At 54.6% G+C, this 19740-nt stretch overlaps 1 protein-coding gene across 1 annotated transcript in view; it reads right to left on the bottom strand.

Moving 5' to 3' along the window:
- The window catches only part of SLC38A7 (solute carrier family 38 member 7), a 43413-nt gene that overhangs the window by 1870 nt on the left and 21803 nt on the right, over nucleotides 1-19740 (bottom strand). Inside the window, exons 4-9 of the mRNA XM_075333544.1 lie at nucleotides 1696-1794; nucleotides 1191-1248; nucleotides 1007-1121; nucleotides 788-935; nucleotides 347-546; nucleotides 137-191 (exon numbers count right to left, since the gene is read on the bottom strand). Of these exons, the coding sequence (XP_075189659.1) occupies nucleotides 137-191; nucleotides 347-546; nucleotides 788-935; nucleotides 1007-1121; nucleotides 1191-1248; nucleotides 1696-1794 (675 nt within the window). The remainder of the gene's footprint in view (nucleotides 1-136; nucleotides 192-346; nucleotides 547-787; nucleotides 936-1006; nucleotides 1122-1190; nucleotides 1249-1695; nucleotides 1795-19740) is intronic.

Raw genomic sequence — 19740 nt, 5'->3', positions numbered from 1 at the left:
AGTCACCCCCCACAGCACACACGCGACTCCGCTCAATTACCCCCCCCCATAGCGCGCGCGCGCGCACACACACACACACACACACACACACACACACACACACACACACACAACTCCGGTCAGTCGGCACACTCACCTTTTGCTCTTGTGCTCCTGGATTTCTGACACTTTCAGGTTTATTAGACAAAGACCTGCAAGGGAGACAGAGGTGAGCGCCCCTCACAGCGCGATTCCGTCAGGTACAGCCCCCCTCACAATGTGACACCTTCAAGGACAGCACCCCTCCCCTAACGCGATGGCACCCCCCCCCCTCACAGTGAGGTCAATGTCAGCGGCACGCTCTTACCGGGGAAGATGAAGATGAAGCAGGCAGCAAGACCGCCGATGAGAGAGATCACCCTGCCAATGTCGGGAATGAAGAGAGCCAGCAGCAGTGTCAGGACAAACCAGCACAGGGTTTGGAAGATTCTCCGCCGTCGCTCTCGGGTCGGCTCCTCGCCCGCTTCCTGGGCTGTGAACCTCAGCCACAAACCCTCCAAAACAGCCCTGTGAGACAAAAGGGTGGGCCAGTGATTGGCGGGCAGGAAACGGTGGTCACCGCTGCCACAGCAGATGTCGCTCTATGGAATCAGTCAGCCAGTGGCGATTCTCAATGGTACTGGGGTCAGCATTGGGCCGTCTTCATGTCCAGCACAACCCCAGTACCGGCCTGAGCGGCAGCTGAATTACGGAAGAGGAGCATTACCAGCTACCTCTCACCGCTTACACCGCGCCGTGGAGGTCTCACCGTCCGCAATAGTGTAGTATGGGGTACGAGGTCAGCACACACAGGATGATGAACGCCCGAGCCACAGCCACAGGAACATCATCAGATGGGAAGGAGAGGAGGACGTCCTGATCCACGCCGGAGCCGAACAGCAGATAGCCACACACCCCTGAGGAGAGGGAAGAGGGTGAGGCCCGGCACCAGCTGGCAAACCGGTGACTCCGCACAGCAGACACCAACCTGTCCCAGTATAGACACACAGAGCAATCAGCATGGCCACGCTCACGATGACCGCCCAGCGCCGGATGTCCTGCCGCTCCATGCTGCCGTACACCGGGACACTGCTGACATGGCACTGCCAGAGACAAAAGACCATTGTGAGGGGTGAGACATGAGCTGGAGTGGGCACAACGCCACCACCTACCTGGTATCCAAAGCATATCGTGGGGACGGCATTAAACACAGCGATCCAGGAGGAGGCGCTGCAGAGAGAGGAAAAAAAAAAAAAAGGAGTGCATCATTACACAGTGCCTCGCCACAGCGAGGCCGCCGGCCCCGCCTCACCACAGCGAGGCCGCCGGCCCCGCCTCACCACAGCGAGGCCGCCGGCCCCGCCTCACCACAGCGAGGCCGCCGGCCCCGCCTCACCACAGCGAGGCCGCCGGCCCCGCCTCACCACAGCGAGGCCGCCGGCCCCGCCTCACCACAGCGAGGCCGCCGGCCCCGCCTCACCACAGCGAGGCCGCCGGCCCCGCCTCACCACAGCGAGGCCGCCGGCCCCGCCTCACCACAGCGAGGCCGCCGGCCCCGCCTCACCACAGCGAGGCCGCCGGCCCTACACAGGAGGAGCCACTGATTACCGGCCAGTCATAGCGGTAAGTACACCGGACATGCCGACCATCTGCTGAGAGGTGACAATGGTCACTTACCTACCGGTGGCGCTGTCAGACGGAGGCTCATTAGTGGGCTGCACACAACGGTAGATGACGATGAAGGTCACATAACAGGTGCCCAGGACACTGAGAGAACTGCAAGAGAAGAGCAGGCACAGTGACACGAGGGGAGAGAGAGCGAGGCTTATCCTCCAGAGCTGCACTCACTATTCTGCTGTTACATCATGTCTTATTATTATTTAAGCTACATCTATTCCATGGCGCTTTACATGTGAAAGGGGAGTACATAATAGGGACAAGTACAATAATCATAAACAATACAAGGCACAGACAGGTACAGGAGGACAGAGGACCCTGCCCACAAGGGCTCACAGTCTACAGGGGATGGGCGAGAGTACAGGAGGACAGAGGACCCTGCCCGCGAGGATCACAGTCTACAAGGGATGGGTGAGAGTACAGGAGGAGAGAGGTCCCTGCCCGCGAGGATCACAGTCTACAAGGGATGGGTGAGGGTACAGGAGGAGAGAGGACCCTGCCCGCGAGGATCACAGTCTACAAGGGATGGGTGAGAGTACAGGAGGACAGAGGACCCTGCCCGCGAGGATCACAGTCTACAAGGGATGGGTGAGAGTACAGGAGGAGAGAGGACCCTGCCCGTGAGGGCTTACAGTCTACAAGGGATGGGTGAGAGTACAGGAGGACAGAGGACCCTGCCCACAAGGGCTCACAGTCTACAAGGGATGGGTGAGAGTACAGGAGGACAGAGGACCCTGCCCGCGAGGATCACAGTCTACAAGGGATGGGTGAGAGTACAGGAGGAGAGAGGTCCCTGCCCGCGAGGATCACAGTCTACAAGGGATGGGTGAGGGTACAGGAGGAGAGAGGACCCTGCTCGCGAGGATCACAGTCTACAGTCATGGCCAAAAGTTTTGAGAATGACAGCAGAATGCTATTTTCACCTGATCTGTTCCCTCTGGTTGTTAATTGTGTTTGTCTGTGTTTACATCACATACAGAAATATAATTGCAATCATATTATGAGACCAGTAGGTTCTATTGACATTAGAATGAGTTAATGCAGCAAGTGAATATTTGCAGTGCTGACCCTTCTTCTTCAGGACCTCTGCAATTCTCCCGGGCAGCTCTCAATCAACTTCTGGAGCAAATCCTGACTGATCGCTGTCCATTCTTGCATAGGCAATGCTTGCATTTTGCCAGAATTTGTTGGTTTTTCTTTGTCCACCCGTCTCTTGATGATTGCCCACAAGTTCTCAATGGGATTAAGATCTGGGGAGTTTCCAGGCCATGGACCCAAAATCTCTATGTTTTGTTCCATGAGCCATTTAGTGATCACCTTTGCTTTATGGCAAGGTGCTCCATCATGCTGGAAAAGGCATTGTTGGCGCCAAACTGCTCTTGGACGGTTGGGAGAAGTTGCTCTTGGAGGACATTCTGGTGCCATTCTTTATTCATGGCGGTGATTTTAGGCAAGACTGTGAGTGGTGCGATTCCCTTGGCTGAGAAGCAACCCCACACATGAATGGTTTCAGGATGCTTAACAGTTGGCATGAGACAAGACTGGTGGTAGCGCTCACCTCTTCTTCTCCTAATAAGCTGTTTCCAGATGTCCCAAACAATCGAAAAGGGGATTCATCTGAGATAATGACTTTCCCCCAGTCCTCAGCAGTCACTCCCTGTACCTTCTGCAGAATATCAGTCGGTCCCTGATGTTTTTTCTGGAGAGAAGTGGCTTCTTTGCTGCCCTCCTTGAAACCAGGCCTTGCTCCAGCAGCCTCCGCCTCACAGTGCGTGCAGAAGCCCTCACACCAGCCTGCTGCCATTGCCGCGCTAGCGCGGCACTGCTGGTAGTCCCATCCCGCAGCTGAAACAGCTTTAAGATACGGTCCTGGCGTTTGCTGGTCCTTCTTGGGCGCCCTGGAGCCTTTTTGGCAACAATGGAAGCTCTCTCCTAGAAGTTCTTGATGATGCGATAGATTGTTGACTGAGGTGCAATCTTTGTAGCTGCGATACTCTTCCCTGTTAGGCCATTTTTGTGCAGAGCAATGATGGCTGCACGTGTTTCTTTAGAGATAACCATGGTTAACTGAAGAGAAGAAGGGAATTTTGTTACTTACCGTAAATTCCTTTTCTTCTAGCTCTTATTGGGAGACCCAGACGATTGGGGTATAGCTACTGCCCTCTGGAGGCCACACAAAGCACTACATTAAAAGTGCAAGGCCCCTCCCCCTCTGGCTATACCCCCCCCCGTGGTATCACGGGTTCTCCAGTTTTAGTGCCAAAGCAAGAAGGAGGAAGCCAATAACTGGTTTAAACAAATTAACTCCGAATAACATCGGAGAACTGAAAAACCGTTCAACATGAACAACATGTGTACCCGCAAACAACAAAAAAACATCCCGAAGGACAACAGGGCGGGTGCTGGGTCTCCCAATAAGAGCTAGAAGAAAAGGAATTTACGGTAAGTAACAAAATTCCCTTCTTCTTCAGCGCTCTATTGGGAGACCCAGACGATTGGGACGTCCAAAAGCTGTCCCTGGGTGGGTAAAGAAATACCTCATGTTAGAGCTGCAAAACAGCCCTCCCCTACGGGGGTGTCACTGCCGCCTGCAGGACTCTTCTACCTAAGCTGGCATCCGCCGAAGCATAGGTATGCACCTGATAATGCTTGGTGAAAGTGTGCAGACTGGACCAGGTAGCTGCCTGGCACACCTGTTGAGCCGAAGCCTGGTGACGTAATGCCCAGGACGCACCCACGGCTCTGGTTGAGTGGGCTTTTAGCCCTGAAGGAACCGGAAGCCCCGCAGAACGGTAGGCCTCTAGAATTGGTTCTTTGATCCATCGAGCCAGGGTGGCTTTAGAAGCCTGCAACCCCTTGCGCGGACCAGCGACAAGGACAAAAAGTGCATCGGCACGGCGCATGGCCGCCGTGCGGGAAATGTAGATTCTGAGTGCTCTCACCAGATCTAGCAAACGTAAGTCCGTTTCATACCGGTGAACCGGATGAGGACAAAAAGAAGGCAAGGATATATCCTGATTAAGATGAAAAGAGGATACGACCTTAGGGAGAAACTCCGGAATAGGGCGCAGCACTACCTTGTCCTGGTGGAACACCAGGAAGGGAGCCTTGGATGACAGAGCTGCCAGCTCAGACACTCGTCGAAGCGATGTGATCGCAACAAGAAACGCCACTTTCTGTGACAGCCGAGAAAAGGAAACTTCCTTCAGAGGCTCGAAGGGCGGCTTCTGGAGAGCAACTAGTACCCTGTTCAGATCCCATGGATCTAACGGCCGCTTGTACGGGGGCACAATATGACAGACCCCCTGCAGGAACGTGCGCACCTTAGAAAGACGTGCTAGACGCTTCTGAAAAAACACGGATAGTGCCGAAACTTGCCCTTTAAGGGAGCTGAGCGACAAGCCCTTTTCTAACCCCGATTGCAGGAAGGAAAGAAACTTGGGCAATGCAAATGGCCAGGGAGACACTCCCTGAGCAGAGCACCAGGATAAGAAAATCTTCCACGTTCTGTGGTAGATCTTAGCCGAATTCGACTTTCTAGCTTGTCTCATTGTGGCAACGACTCCTTGAGATAATCCTGCAGATGCTAGGATCCAGGACTCAATGGCCACACAGTCAGGTTCAGGGCCGCAGAATTCTGATGGAAAAACGGCCCTTGGGACAGTAAGTCTGGTCGGTCTGGCAGTGACCACGGTCGACCGATCGTGAGATGCCACAGATCCGGATACCACGACCTCCTCGGCCAGTCTGGAGCGACGAGTATGATGCGGCTGCACTCGGATCTGATCTTGCGTAGCACTCTGGGCAAGAGCGCCAGAGGCGGAAACACGTATGGGAGCTGAAACTGCGACCAATCTTGAACCAAGGCGTCTGCCGCCAGAGCTCTTTGATCGCGCGACCTCGCCATGAATGCCGGGACCTTGTTGTTGTGCCGAGACGCCATTAGGTCGACGTCCGGCACTCCCCAGCGGCGACAGATTTCCTGAAACACGTCCGGGTGAAGGGACCATTCCCCTGCGTCCATGCCCTGGCGACTGAGGAAGTCTGCTTCCCAGTTTTCTACGCCTGGGATGTGAACCGCGGATATGGTGGATGCTCTGTCCTCCACCCACATTAGAATGCGCCTGACTTCTTGGAAGGCTTGCCGACTGCGCGTCCCTCCTTGGTGGTTGATGTATGCCACCGCTGTGGAGTTGTCCGATTGGATTCGGATCTGCTTTCCTTCCAGCCACTGTTGGAAGGCCAGTAGAGCAAGATACACTGCTCTGATCTCCAGAACATTGATCTGCGGAGTCCACGTCCCCTGAGCCCTGTGGTGGAGAAATACTGCTCCCCACCCTGACAGACTCGCATCTGTCGTGACTACTGCCCAGGATGGGGGCAGGAAGGATCTTCCCTGAGACAATGAGGTGGGAAGGAGCCACCATTGTAGGGAGTCCTTGGCCGTCTGGGAAAGCGAGACTTTCCTGTCCAGGGACGTTGACTTCCCGTCCCATTGGCGGAGAATGTCCCATTGAAGTGGGCGCAGATGAAACTGCGCAAAGGGAACTGCTTCCATGGCTGCCACCATCTTCCCTAGGAAATGCATGAGGCGCCGCAAGGGATGCAACTGGCCCTGCAGAAGAGATTGCACCCCTGTCTGTAGTGACCGCTGCTTGTTCAGCGGAAGCTTCACTATCGCTGCTAGAGTATGAAACTCCATGCCAAGATACGTTAGTGATTGAGTCGGTGATAGGATCGACTTTGGAAAGTTGATGATCCATCCGAAAGACTGTAGGGTCTCCAGCGTAGCATTCAGGCTGTGCTGACATGCCTCTTGAGAGGGAGCTTTGACCAATAAATCGTCTAGGTAAGGGATCACCGAGTGTCCCTGAGAGTGCAAGACTGCTACCACCGCCGCCATGACCTTGGTGAAGACCCGTGGGGCTGTCGCCAGACCAAATGGCAGAGCTACGAACTGAAAATGGTCGTTTCCTATCACAAAACGTAGAAAACGTTGATGTTCTGTAGCAATTGGCACGTGGAGATAAGCATCTTTGATGTCTATTGAGGCAAGGAAGTCTCCTCTGGACATTGAGGCAATGACAGAACGCAGGGTTTCCATCCGGAACTTCCTGGCGTGCACATGTTTGTTGAGCCGTTTTAGGTCCAGAACAGGACGGAACGAGCCGTCCTTTTTTGGAACCACAAACAGATTGGAGTAAAACCCTAGCCCTTGTTCCTGAGGAGGGACTGGGATCACCACTCCTTCCGCTCTTAGGGAGCCCACCGCCTGCAGCAGAGCATCTGCTCGGTCTGGATGTGGGGAGGTTCTGAAGAACCGAGCTGGGGGACGAGAATTGAACTCGATTCTGTACCCGCGAGACAAAATGTCCGTCACCCACCGGTCTTTGACCTGTGACATCCAAATGCCGGAAAAGCGGGAGAGCCTGCCCCCGACCGGCGATGCGGAGGGAGGGGGCTGGAAGTCATGAGGTAGCCGCTTTGGAAGCGGTACCTCCATTTGCTTTCTTGGGGCGCGTGTGAGCCCGCCACGAATCTGAGATTCTTTGCGTCCTCTGAGTCCCTTTGGACGAGGTAAATGGTGTCTTGCCCGAACCTCGAAAGGACTGAAACCTCTGCTGCCACTTTTTCTGCTGAGGTTTGGTTGTTCTGGGTTGTGGTAAAGAGGAGTCTTTACCCTTGGACTGCTTAATGATATCAGCCAATGGCTCGCCAAACAGTCTATCTCTAGATAAAGGCAAACTGGTTAAACATTTTTTGGAACCAGCATCTGCTTTCCAGTCCTTTAACCACAAGGCTCTGCGCAAAACTACCGAATTGGCGGACGCCATTGAGGTGCGACTGGTAGATTCTAGGACCGCATTGATAGCGTAAGACGCAAACGCCGACATCTGCGTGGTAAGGTGCGCCACTTGCGGCACTGCTGGATGTATGATAGCATCCACTTTTGCTAAGCCAGCTGAAATAGCCTGGAGTGCCCATACGGCTGCGAATGCCGGAGCAAACGACGCGCCGATAGCTTCATAGACAGATTTTAACCAAAGGTCCATCTGTCTGTCATTGGCATCTTTAAGTGAAGCGCCATCCTCCACTGCAACTATGGACCTAGCTGCGAGTTTGGAAATCGGGGGGTCTACCTTTGGACACTGTGTCCAGCGCTTGACCACCTCAGGGGGGAAAGGGAAACGCGTATCTTTAGATCGTTTAGAGAAACGCCTTTCTGGGTGAGCGTCGTGCTTCTGGATTGATTCTCTGAAGTCAGCGTGATCCAACAAAGCACTCAATTTACGCTTGGGATAAAGGAAACGAAACTTCTCCTGCTCCGCAGCCGCCTCTTCTGCTGAAGGGGCTGGGGGAGAAATATCCAACAGCCTATTGATGGCTGAGATAAGGTCGTTTACCATGGCATCCCCATCAGGGGTATCCAGGTTGAGAGGGGTTCCAGGAATGGATTCCTGATCACTCTCATCAGACACATCACAGAGAGACTGATTGCGCTGAGACCCTGAGCAGTGTGATGACGTCGAGGGTCTTTCCCAGCGAGCTCGTTTAGGGTGGCTGGGGCTATCATCTGAGTCATAATCCTCGGCCTGTGAAGCCGGGGACCCCCCTGTGGGCTGGATTAATTCCAAGTGAGGGGGACCTGAGGACAGAGGCCTCGCCGTGCCCAAAGACTGAGCCCCATGCATAGATTGCAAGGTTTCAAGGATTTTTGCCATAGACACAGACATATTATCAGCAAAAACTGCAAAGTCTGTCCCTGTCACCGGGGCAGAACTTACAAGCGTCTCAGCCTGGGTCACTACCTCTCCGGACTCCGGCTGGCGAAGCAGCACCGGATCGGAGCATTGCACACAATGGGGGTCATCGGAGCCTGCTGGTAGATTAGCCCCACATGCAGCACACGCAGTATACACAGCCCTAGCCTTGGCAGCCTTGCGTTTTGAGGATGGCATGTTGTTGCTTCCACAGAGGGATCTGGGAGATGCAGCCAGAAGCGACCTCACAGTGCAAGAAATACAATATCTCTATATCCTACACAGTACACCGATACACCGTGAGGCACTAGAGGGACCAGCACAGAAAAATCGCTTACCGCCCGCTTAAAAAGCGGGTGTGTGGTCGCCAGATAGCCCCTAGTCCAGGTCTCCCAGAGCCTTGCGTCCTTCCTCCAGCCAGACTGCATGTAATGGCTGCCGGCGTCCTGAGAGAGAAGGGGGGCGGGCCCTGGGCGTTCCTGGCTAAGAGCGGGAAGCCTGCTTCCCTCTGTGCCTAGTGTGAGGGCTGGAGCATGTAAATCAGGCTCCAGCCCTCGTCGCTGCTAGCGAACAGCGTCTCTCCCCTACCCTGAATGACAGGGTGGGGGCGGGGAACGAATCGGAGCTGCCGGCGTCCTAGGCCCAAAAAGCCGGGGACTCAATTTATAACCGCCGCCGCCGTAAAAGCGCGGACGGCGGATCCCCGGCGCACCACAAGTCACAGCAGCGCCGCCCGGTCCAGAGGGGGTCGGCGCTGCGTTCCCATACACAAAAAATCCCCCAGTAATCTGTAGGGACACTAACTCCAACGTTGCGGTCCCCGGCGCACTACAACACCCAGCCAGCCCGGAGTGTGTCTGTGCCTGCCGGGGACACAGAGTACCTGTATGATGCAGGGCCTGTCCCTGATCGTACTCCTGCTCCGTCTCCATCAGGTTCTAATGGGTCTGTGGATGGAGCCCGGCGTCAGAGCTGAGAGGCCGGCAGGATCCCACTTCCACAGAGCCCTACCAGGGGATGTGGAAGGAAAACAGCATGTGAGGCTCCAGCCCTGTACCAGCAATAGGTACCTCAACCTTACAACACCATCCAGGGGTGAGAAGGGAGCATGCTGGGGACACTATATGTGTCCTCTTTTCTTCCATCCGAAATAGTCAGCAGCTACTGCTGACTAAAATCTGTGGAGCTATGCATGGAATGTCTGACCTCCTTCGCACACAAAGCTAAAACTGGAGAACCCGTGATACCACGGGGGGGGTATAGCCAGAGGGGGAGGGGCCTTGCACTTTTAATGTAGTGCTTTGTGTGGCCTCCAGAGGGCAGTAGCTATACCCCAATCGTCTGGGTCTCCCAATAGAGCGCTGAAGAAACAATGATACCAAGCACCAGCCTCCTTTTAAAGTGTCCAGTGGTGTCATTCTTACTTAATCATGACTGATTGATCGCCAGCCCTGTCCTCATCAACACCCACACCTGTGTTACTGGAACAATCACTACAACAATGTTAGCTGCTCCTTTTAAGGCAGGAATGCAATGCTGTTGAAATGTGTTTTGGGGGTTAAAGTTCATTTTCTTAGCCAATATTGACTTTGCAAGTAATTGCTGTTAAGCTGATCACTCTTTATGACATTCTGGAGTATATGCAAATTGCCATTAGAAAAACTGAAGCAGTAGACTTTGTAAAAATTAATATTTGTAGCATTCTCAAAACTTTTGGCCATGACTGTACAGGGAATGGGTGATGGTACAATAGGTGAGGACAGAGCTGGTTGCGCAGTGGTCTAATGGGCTGAGGGCTATTGTAGGTTGTAGGCTTGTTGGAAGAGGTGGGTCTTCAGGTTCCTTTTGAAGCTTTCCACGGTAGGGGAGAGTCTGATATGCTGAGGTAGAGCGTTCCAGAGTATGGGGGATGCACGGGAGAAATCTTGGATGCGATGGTGGGAAGAGGAGATGAGAGGGGAGCAGAGAAGGAGATCTTGTGAGGATCTGAGGTTGCGTGCAGGTAGGTATCGGGAGACTAGGTCACAGATGTAAGGAGGAGACAGGTTGTGCATGGCTTTGCTTGTCATGGTTAGTGTTTTGAACTGGAGTCGTTGGGCGATGGGAAGCCACTGCAGGGATTGGCAGAGAGGAGGGGTCGGGGAGTAGCGGGGGGAGAGGTGGATGAGCCGGGCAGCATAGTTTACAATAGATTGTAGGGGGGCGAGACTGTTAGAAGGGAGGACACAGAGCAGGAGGTTGCAGTAATCCAGGCGGGAGATAATAAGGGCATGTACTAGGGATTTTGCACCTTCTTGGGAAAGGAATGTACGGATCCGGGAGATATTTTTGAGTTGTAGTCTGCATGAGGTGGAGAGGGCTTGGATGTGTGGCTTGAAGGAGATCAGAGTCTAGAGTTATTCCCAGGAGGCGAGCACGTGGCACCGGGGAGAGTGGGCAGCCATGGACATTGATGGATATGTCAGGTGAGGGGAGTTCAGTGAAGAGAAGGAAAGACAATGAACTCTGTTTTGTCCATGTTCAGTTTTAGGAATCGCGCAGAGAAGGATGAAATAGCAGACAGACATTGTGCGATTCTGGTTAGTAGAGAGGTGATGTCAGGTCCAGAGAGGTAGATCTGTGTGTCATCGGCATAGAGATGATACTGGAAGCCGTGGGACTCTATGAGTTCTCCAAGGCCGAAGGTGTAGATGGAGAACAGCAGGGGTCCAAGAACTGAGCCTTGGGGGACCCCGACAGATAGGGGGCGAGATGAGGAAGTGGTGTGAGGGTGGGAGACACCGACAGATAGGGGGCGAGATGAGGAAGTGGTGTGAGAATGGGGGACACCGACAGATAGGGGGCGAGATGAGGAAGTGGTGTGAGAGTGGGAGACACCGACAGATAGGGGGCGAGATGAGCAAGTGGTGTGAGAATGGGAGACGCCGACAGATAGGGGGCGAGATGAGGAAGTGGTGTGAGAATGGGAGACACCGACAGATAGGGGGCGAGATGAGGAAGTGGTGTGAGAGTGGGAGACACCGACAGATGGGGGCGAGATGAGGAAGTGGTGTGAGAATGGGAGACACCGACAGATAGGGGGCGAGATGAGGAAGTGGTGTGAGAATGGGAGACACCGACAGATAGGGGCGAGATGAGGAAGTGGTGTGAGAGTGGGAGACACCGACAGATAGGGGGCGAGAGGAGGAAGTGGTGTGAGAGTGGGAGACACCGACAGATAGGGGGCGAGATGAGGAAGTGGTGTGAGAGTGGGAGACGCCGACAGATGGGGGCGAGATGAGGAAGTGGTGTGAGAATGGGAGACACCGACAGATGGGGGGCGAGATGAGGAAGTGGTGTGAGAGTGGGAGACACCGACAGATAGGGGCGAGATGAGGAAGTGGTGTGAGAATGGGAGACACCGACAGATAGGGGCGAGATGAGGAAGTGGTGTGAGAGTGGGAGACACCGACAGATAGGGGGCGAGATGAGGAAGTGGTGTGAGAATGGGAGACACCGACAGATGGGGGCGAGATGAGGAAGTGGTGTGAGAGTGGGAGACACCGACAGATAGGGGGCGAGATGAGGAAGTGGTGTGAGAGTGGGAGACACCGACAGATAGGGGGCGAGATGAGGAAGTGGTGTGAGAATGGGAGACACCGACAGATAGGGGCGAGATGAGGAAGTGGTGTGAGAGTGGGAGACACCGACAGATAGGGGGCGAGATGAGGAAGTGGTGTGAGAGTGGGAGACACCGACAGATAGGGGGCGAGATGAGGAAGTGGTGTGAGAGTGGGAGACACCGACAGATAGGGGGCGAGATGAGGAAGTGGTGTGAGAGTGGGAGACACCGACAGATGGGGGCGAGATGAGGAAGTGGTGTGAGAATGGGAGACACCGACAGATAGGGGCGAGATGAGGAAGTGGTGTGAGAGTGGGAGACACCGACAGATAGGGGGCGAGATGAGGAAGTGGTGTGAGAGTGGGAGACACCGACAGATAGGGGGCGAGATGAGGAAGTGGTGTGAGAGTGGGAGACACCGACAGATAGGGGGCGAGATGAGGAAGTGGTGTGAGAATGGGAGACACCGACAGATAGGGGCGAGATGAGGAAGTGGTGTGAGAGTGGGAGACACCGACAGATAGGGGGCGAGATGAGGAAGTGGTGTGAGAGTGGGAGACACCGACAGATAGGGGGCGAGATGAGGAAGTGGTGTGAGAATGGGGGACGCTGAAAGTGCGGTCTGTGAGGTATGAGGAGATCCAAGATAGGGCCAAGTCTGTGATGCCCAGAGATGAGAGAATCTGTAGCAGGAGGGAATGGTCTACTGTGTCGAAGGCAGAGGACAGGTCCAGGAGGAGGAGGACAGAGTAATGTAGAAGGCAGAGGAGAGGTCCAGGAGGAGGAGGAGGACAGAGTAATGTAGAGGGCAGAGGAGAGGTCCAGGAGGAGGAGGACAGAGTAGTGTAGAAGGCAGAGGACAGGTCTAGGAGGAGGACAGAGTAGTGTAGAAGGCAGAGGACAGGTCCAGGAGGAGGAGGAGGAGGAGGACAGAGTAATGTAGAAGGCAGAGAACAGGTCCAGGAGGAGGACAGAGTAGTGTAGAAGGCAGAGGACAGGTCCAGGAGGAGGAGGAGGACAGAGTAATGTAGAAGGCAGAGAACAGGTCCAGGAGGAGGAGGACAGAGTAATGTAGAAGGCAGAGAACAGGTCCAGGAGGAGGAGGACAGAGTAATGTAGAAGGCAGAGGACAGGTCCAGGAGGAGGAGGACAGAGTAGTGTAGAAGGCAGAGGACAGGTCCAGGAGGAGGAGGACAGAGTAGTGTAGAAGGCAGAGGACAGGTCCAGGAGGAGGAGGACAGAGTAGTGTAGAAGGCAGAGGACAGGTCCAGGAGGAGGAGGACAGAGTAGTGTAGAAGGCAGAGAACAGGTCCAGGAGGAGGAGGACAGAGTAGTGTAGAAGGCAGAGGACAGGTCCAGGAGGAGGAGGACAGAGTAGTGTAGAAGGCAGAGGACAGGTCTAGAAAGAGGAGGAGCACATAGTAATGTAGAAGGCAGAGGGGGGCGTGGCCTGGACGGCAATGTGAAGAGACGTGTTTGTGGAGCTCTCCTGCAAACACCCTTGATAAATCCCTGAATACCGCTGTTATCACTGCCTCAGCCGGCTGTCAGGAAGATAAGGTGGTGAGGACTTGTCTGGGGTGAGTCTGGTGGATGCAGAGAGGTGCCATGGTCCGTCGCAGGCAAAAAGATAATGGAGGCGGGAAAGTCCCCAGCTCTCAAGATGGTGCCATGATAAGGCAGGAAGCTGAGAAAGTTAATGCAGCCTGTCAAGAGAGGATGCAGATCGCTGCAAGGCTGGAGAAGTTTGCCTGGACTTCAGAGAAATCACATCAGCATACAGATAACAGAGGTGAGGAGGGAGAAGACAATGCCAGCTCTGATGAGATGGGGGATGGTGAACAGCAGCAAGATAAGACAGGAGAAGTAGAGGAAGCACATAGTGCAGACCAGGCTCCAGAAAACCCCACTTTAAAGGACGTTTTTGCAGTGGTGTCTTTTTGTAAAGAGGCTCTGACTTCCCTGACAAAGCAAGTTAAGGGATTACAGGCAGAGGTTGCTGACATTAAGAAAGACCTCAAGAAAGCAGACCTGAGAACAACGGCTGTAGAGGAGAGAGTGGGGATAACAGAGGATCATATTACAAAACTACAAAAGTCTGAAAAAACATTTGCACAGCAGATAGCTGAAATCACGGCAAAAAATGATGATTTAGAGAACCGCTCTAGAAGAAATAACATCCGAATTGTCGGCATCCCTGAGAAAGCGGAAGGAAGAAACCCCACTGAATATGTAGAAGACTGGCTCAGGGGGAAAATGGGTGCTAATGTCTTATCCAAGCTCTATGCTGTGGAACGTGCACACAGAGTCCCGATGCAGCCACAACCAGCAGGCAGGGGCCCTCGCACTATGCTAGCCAAGCTCCTCAACTACAGAGACAGGGACACTATACTGCGAAAGGCAAGAGACATGGAGGATCTTATGATTGACGGCCAGAGAATTTCCATATACCCGGACTACTCCATTTCTGTCCAAAAGCTACGTATGACTTTTACAGGAGTAAAGAGGCGCCTGCGAGAGATGGGGGTGCAATACTCAATGATGTTCCCGGCAAAGCTAAGAGTGACGGCGTTGGAGCGGGTGCACTTTTTTACAACTCCAGAGGAAGCCATGCAGTGGTTGGACGCAAACGAAAAGCGGATCCGTTTGAAGGAATGAGCTGACTGTCTGAATCTGCAGTGTGTTGGAGAAGGCCGGCTGAGGCTCTACAACATCCTTAGGAGCTTACAGGGGACCCTTCTTGTTTTTTCTTTTTTTTTTCCTCCTTCCCTTTGGGATTGAGGTAGTATGCAGGGGGAATGCGAAGGGTTTGATGTGAGCTTCGCAGGACATGGGGACTGCCTAATTAGGCGCGGTGGGGGTATTTACAATTTGAGATTCCAGTTTAATTACTGTTCGCCATTTTACTGTTATATTGGTTGAGTGGAATATGATTATACATAGAAAGAGGGGGGGAGTGGAGAATTGTTGGAAAAGGGACGAGTTTTAAAATGTGTCTAAGAGGGGAAGGCGAGGGAGGTAGGGGGGAATTTAGTAGGGATTATGGACCAGGTTTGGAAAACCCGATGCTTCATGGGAGTACTCGAAAACACGAAGTGGTGGGGAGTAGGAGGGGAGGGGAGCAGGGGGGGAGGGGGGAAAGGGGTAGGGTGGAGGCAGCATGGGGAGATACTACAAGGTTTGCTATAATGCAGTTGGAGGGTATTCTAAGTGTGTACTACATGGGATGTAGTATCGGGGAGAAGTGTTGCTGCCGGGGTGGGGGAGGGGGCGGGAGGGGGAGTTAAAGGGGTAATAGATGTGATAATCTTAATTTGGATGCCGATTTGTTATTCTGTTGTATGTATTCTGTTTTAATAAAAAAAGTATCTGATTTAAAAAAAAGTAGAAGGCAGAGGACAGGTTCAGGAGGAGGAGGAGGAGGAGGAGGAGGAGGAGGAGGAGGAGGAGGAGGAGGAGGAGGAGGAGGAGGAGGAGGAGGAGGAGGAGGAGGAGGAGGAGGAGGAGGAGGAGGAGGACAGAGTAATGTAGAAGGCAGAGGACAGGTCCAGGAGGAGGAGGAGGACAGAGTAATGTAGAAGGCAGAGGACAGGCCCAATAGGAGGAGGAGGACAGAGTAATGTAGAAGGCAGAGGACAGGTCCAGGAGGAGGAGGAGGAGGAGGAGGACAGAGTAGTGTAGAAAGCAGAGGACAGGTCCAGGAGGAGGAGGAGGAGGAGGACAGAGTAGTGTAGAAAGCAGAGGACAGGTCCAGGAGGAGGAGGAGGAGGACAGAGTAGTGTAGAAGGCAGAGGACAGGCCCAATAGGAGGAGGAGGGACAGAGTAGTGTAGAAGGCAGAGGACAGGCCCAATAGGAGGAGGAGGACAGAGTAGTGTAGAAGGCAGAGGACAGGCCCAGGAGGAGGAGGAGGACAGAGTAGTGTAGAAGGCAGAGGACAGGCCCAGGAGGAGGAGGAGGACAGAGTAGTGTAGAAGGCAGAGGACAGGCCCAGGAGGAGGAGGAGGAGGAGGAGGAGGAGGGAGGAGGAGGAGGACAGAGTAGTGTAGAAGGCAGAGGACAGGTCCAGGAGGAGGAGGAGGAGGAGGACAGAGTAGTGTAGAAAGCAGAGGACAGGTCCAGGAGGAGGAGGAGGAGGAGGAGGACAGAGTAGTGTAGAAAGCAGAGGACAGGTCCAGGAGGAGGAGGAGGAGGAGGAGGAGGAGGAGGAGGAGGACAGAGTAGTGTAGAAAGCAGAGGACAGGTCCAGGAGGAGGAGGAGGAGGAGGAGGAACAGAGTAGTGTAGAAAGCAGAGGACAGGTCCAGGAGGAGGAGGAGGAGGAGGAGGACAGAGTAGTGTAGAAAGCAGAGGACAGGTCCAGAGGAGGAGGAGGAGGAGGAGGAGGAGGAGGACAGAGTAGTGTAGAAAGCAGAGGACAGGTCCAGGAGGAGGAGGGAGGAGGAGGAGGAGGAGGAGGAGGAGGAGGAGGAGGAGGAGGAGGAGGAGGGAGGAGGAGGACAGAGTAGTGTAGAAAGCAGAGGACAGGTCCAGGAGGAGGAGGAGGAGGAGGAGGACAGAGTAGTGTAGAAGGCAGAGGACAGGTCCAGGAGGAGGAGGAGGAGGAGGAGGAGGACAGAGTAGTGTAGAAGGCAGAGGACAGGTCCAGGAGGAGGAGGAGGAGGAGGAGGACAGAGTAGTGTAGAAGGCAGAGGACAGGTCCAGGAGGAGGAGGAGGAGGAGGAGGAGGAGGAGGAGGACAGAGTAGTGTAGAAGGCAGAGGGACAGGCCAATAGGAGGAGGAGGACAGAGTAGTGTAGAAGGCAGAGGACAGGCCCAGGAGGAGGAGGAGGAGGAGGAGGACAGAGTAGTGTAGAAGGCAGAGGACAGGCCCAGGAGGAGGAGGAGGAGGAGGAGGACAGAGTAGTGTAGAAGGCAGAGGACAGGTCCAGGGAGGAGGAGGAGGAGGAGGAGGACAGAGTAGTGTAGAAAGCAGAGGACAGGTCCAGGAGGAGGAGGAGGAGGAGGAGGACAGAGTAGTGTAGAAGGCAGAGGACAGGTCCAGGAGGAGGAGGAGGAGGAGGACGACAGAGTAGTGTAGAAGGCAGAGGACAGGTCCAGGAGGAGGAGGAGGAGGAGGAGGACAGAGTAGTGTAGAAGGCAGAGGACAGGCCCAGGAGGAGGAGGAGGAGGAGGAGGAGGAGGAGGAGGAGGAGGAGGAGGACAGAGTAGTGTAGAAGGCAGAGGACAGGCCCAGGAGGAGGAGGAGGAGGACAGACTAGTGTAGAAGGCAGAGGACAGGCCCAGGAGGAGGAGGAGGAGGAGGAGGAGGAGGACAGACTAGTGTAGAAGGCAGAGGACAGGCCCAGGAGGAGGAGGAGGAGGAGGAGGAGGACAGAGTAGTGTAGAAGGCAGAGGACAGGAGGAGGAGGAGGAGGAGGAGGAGGAGGAGGAGGAGGAGGACAGAGTAGTGTAGAAGGCAGAGGACAGGAGGCGGAGGAGGAGGAGGAGGAGGAGGAGGAGGAGGAGGAGGACAGAGTAGTGTAGAAGGCAGAGGACAGGAGGAGGAGGAGGAGGAGGAGGAGGAGGAGGAGGAGGACAGAGTAGTGTAGAAGGCAGAGGACAGGAGGAGGAGGAGGAGGAGGAGGAGGAGGAGGAGGAGGAGGAGGAGGAGGAGGAGGAGGAGGAGGAGGACAGAGTAGTGTAGAAGGCAGAGGACAGGAGGAGGAGGAGGAGGAGGACAGAGTAGTGTAGAAGGCAGAGGACAGGAGGAGGAGGAGGACAGAGTAGTGTAGAAGGCAGAGGACAGGAGGAGGACAGAGTAGTGTAGAAGGCAGAGGACAGGCCCAATAGGAGGAGGAGGACAGAGTAGTGTAGAAGGCAGAGGACAGGCCCAATAGGAGGAGGAGGACAGAGTAGTGTAGAAGGCAGAGGACAGGCCCAATAGGAGGAGGAGGAGGAGGAGGAGGAGGAGGAGGAGGAGGACAGAGTAGTGTAGAAGGCAGAGGACAGGAGGAGGAGGAGGAGGAGGAGGAGGAGGAGGAGGACAGAGTAGTGTAGAAGGCAGAGGACAGGAGGAGGAGGAGGAGGAGGACAGAGTAGTGTAGAAGGCAGAGGACAGGAGGAGGAGGAGGACAGAGTAGTGTAGAAGGCAGAGGACAGGAGGAGGACAGAGTAGTGTAGAAGGCAGAGGACAGGCCCAATAGGAGGAGGAGGACAGAGTAGTGTAGAAGGCAGAGGACAGGCCCAATAGGAGGAGGAGGACAGAGTAGTGTAGAAGGCAGAGGACAGGCCCAATAGGAGGAGGAGGACAGAGTAGTGTAGAAGGCAGAGGACAGGCCCAATAGGAGGAGGAGGACAGAGTAGTGTAGAAGGCAGAGGACAGGCCCAGGAGGAGGAGGAGGAGGAGGACAGAGTAGTGTAGAAGGCAGAGGACAGGCCCAGGAGGAGGAGGAGGAGGAGGAGGAGGAGGACAGAGTAGTGTAGAAGGCAGAGGACAGGCCCAGGAGGAGGAGGAGGAGGACAGAGTAGTGTAGAAGGCAGAGGACAGGCCCAGGAGGAGGAGGACAGAGTAGTGTAGAAGGCAGAGGACAGGAGGAGGAGGAGGACAGAGTAGTGTAGAAGGCAGAGGACAGGAGGAGGAGGAGGAGGACAGAGTAGTGTAGAAAGCAAGAGGACAGGTCCAGGAGGAGGAGGACAGAGTAATGTAGAAGGCAGAGGACAGGTCCAGGAGGAGGAGGACAGAGTAATGTAGAAGGCAGAGGACAGGTCCAGGAGGAGGAGGACAGAGTAATGTAGAAGGCAGAGGACAGGTCCAGGAGGAGGAGGAGGACAGAGTAGTGTAGAAGGCAGAGGACAGGTCCAGTAGGAGGAGGGAGGACAGAGTAGTGTAGAAGGCAGAGGACAGGTCCAGTAGGAGGAGGAGGACAGAGTAGTGTAGAAGGCAGAGGACAGGTCCAGGAGAAGGAGGAGGAGGACAGAGTAATGTAGAAGGCAGAGGACAGGTCCAGGAGAAGGAGGAGGAGGACAGAGTAATGTAGAAGGCAGAGGACAGGTCCAGAGAAGGAGGAGGAGGACAGAGTAATGTAGAAGGCAGAGGACAGGTCCAGGAGGAGGAGGAGGACAGAGTAATGTAGAAGGCAGAGGACAGGTCCAGGAGGAGGAGGAGGACAGAGTAATGTAGAAGGCAGAGGACAGGTCCAGGAGGAGGAGGAGGACAGAGTAATGTAGAAGGCAGAGGACAGGTCCAGGAGGAGGAGGAGGACAGAGTAATGTAGAAGGCAGAGGACAGGTCCAGGAGGAGGAGGAGGGACAGAGTAATGTAGAAGGCAGAGGACAGGTCCAGGAGGAGGAGGAGGACAGAGTAATGTAGAAGGCAGAGGACAGGTCCAGGAGGAGGAGGAGGACAGAGTAATGTAGAAGGCAGAGGACAGGTCCAGGAGGAGGAGGAGGACAGAGTAGTGTAGAAGGCAGAGGACAGGTCCAGGAGGAGGAGGAGGACAGAGTAGTGTAGAAGGCAGAGGACAGGCCAGGAGGAGGAGGAGGAGGAGGAGGACAGAGTAGTGTAGAAGGCAGAGGACAGGTCCAGGAGGAGGAGGAGGAGGAGGACAGAGTAGTGTAGAAGGCAGAGGACAGGTCCAGGAGGAGGAGGAGGAGGAGGAGGACAGAGTAGTGTAGAAGGCAGAGGACAGGTCCAGGAGGAGGAG

Source organism: Anomaloglossus baeobatrachus, unplaced genomic scaffold (assembly GCF_048569485.1).
Source record: "Anomaloglossus baeobatrachus isolate aAnoBae1 unplaced genomic scaffold, aAnoBae1.hap1 Scaffold_86, whole genome shotgun sequence".
NCBI classification, from domain to species: domain Eukaryota; kingdom Metazoa; phylum Chordata; class Amphibia; order Anura; family Aromobatidae; genus Anomaloglossus; species Anomaloglossus baeobatrachus.
Note: the sequence above shows the minus strand (reverse complement) of the source record. Positions and strands in the feature narration are given on the sequence as shown.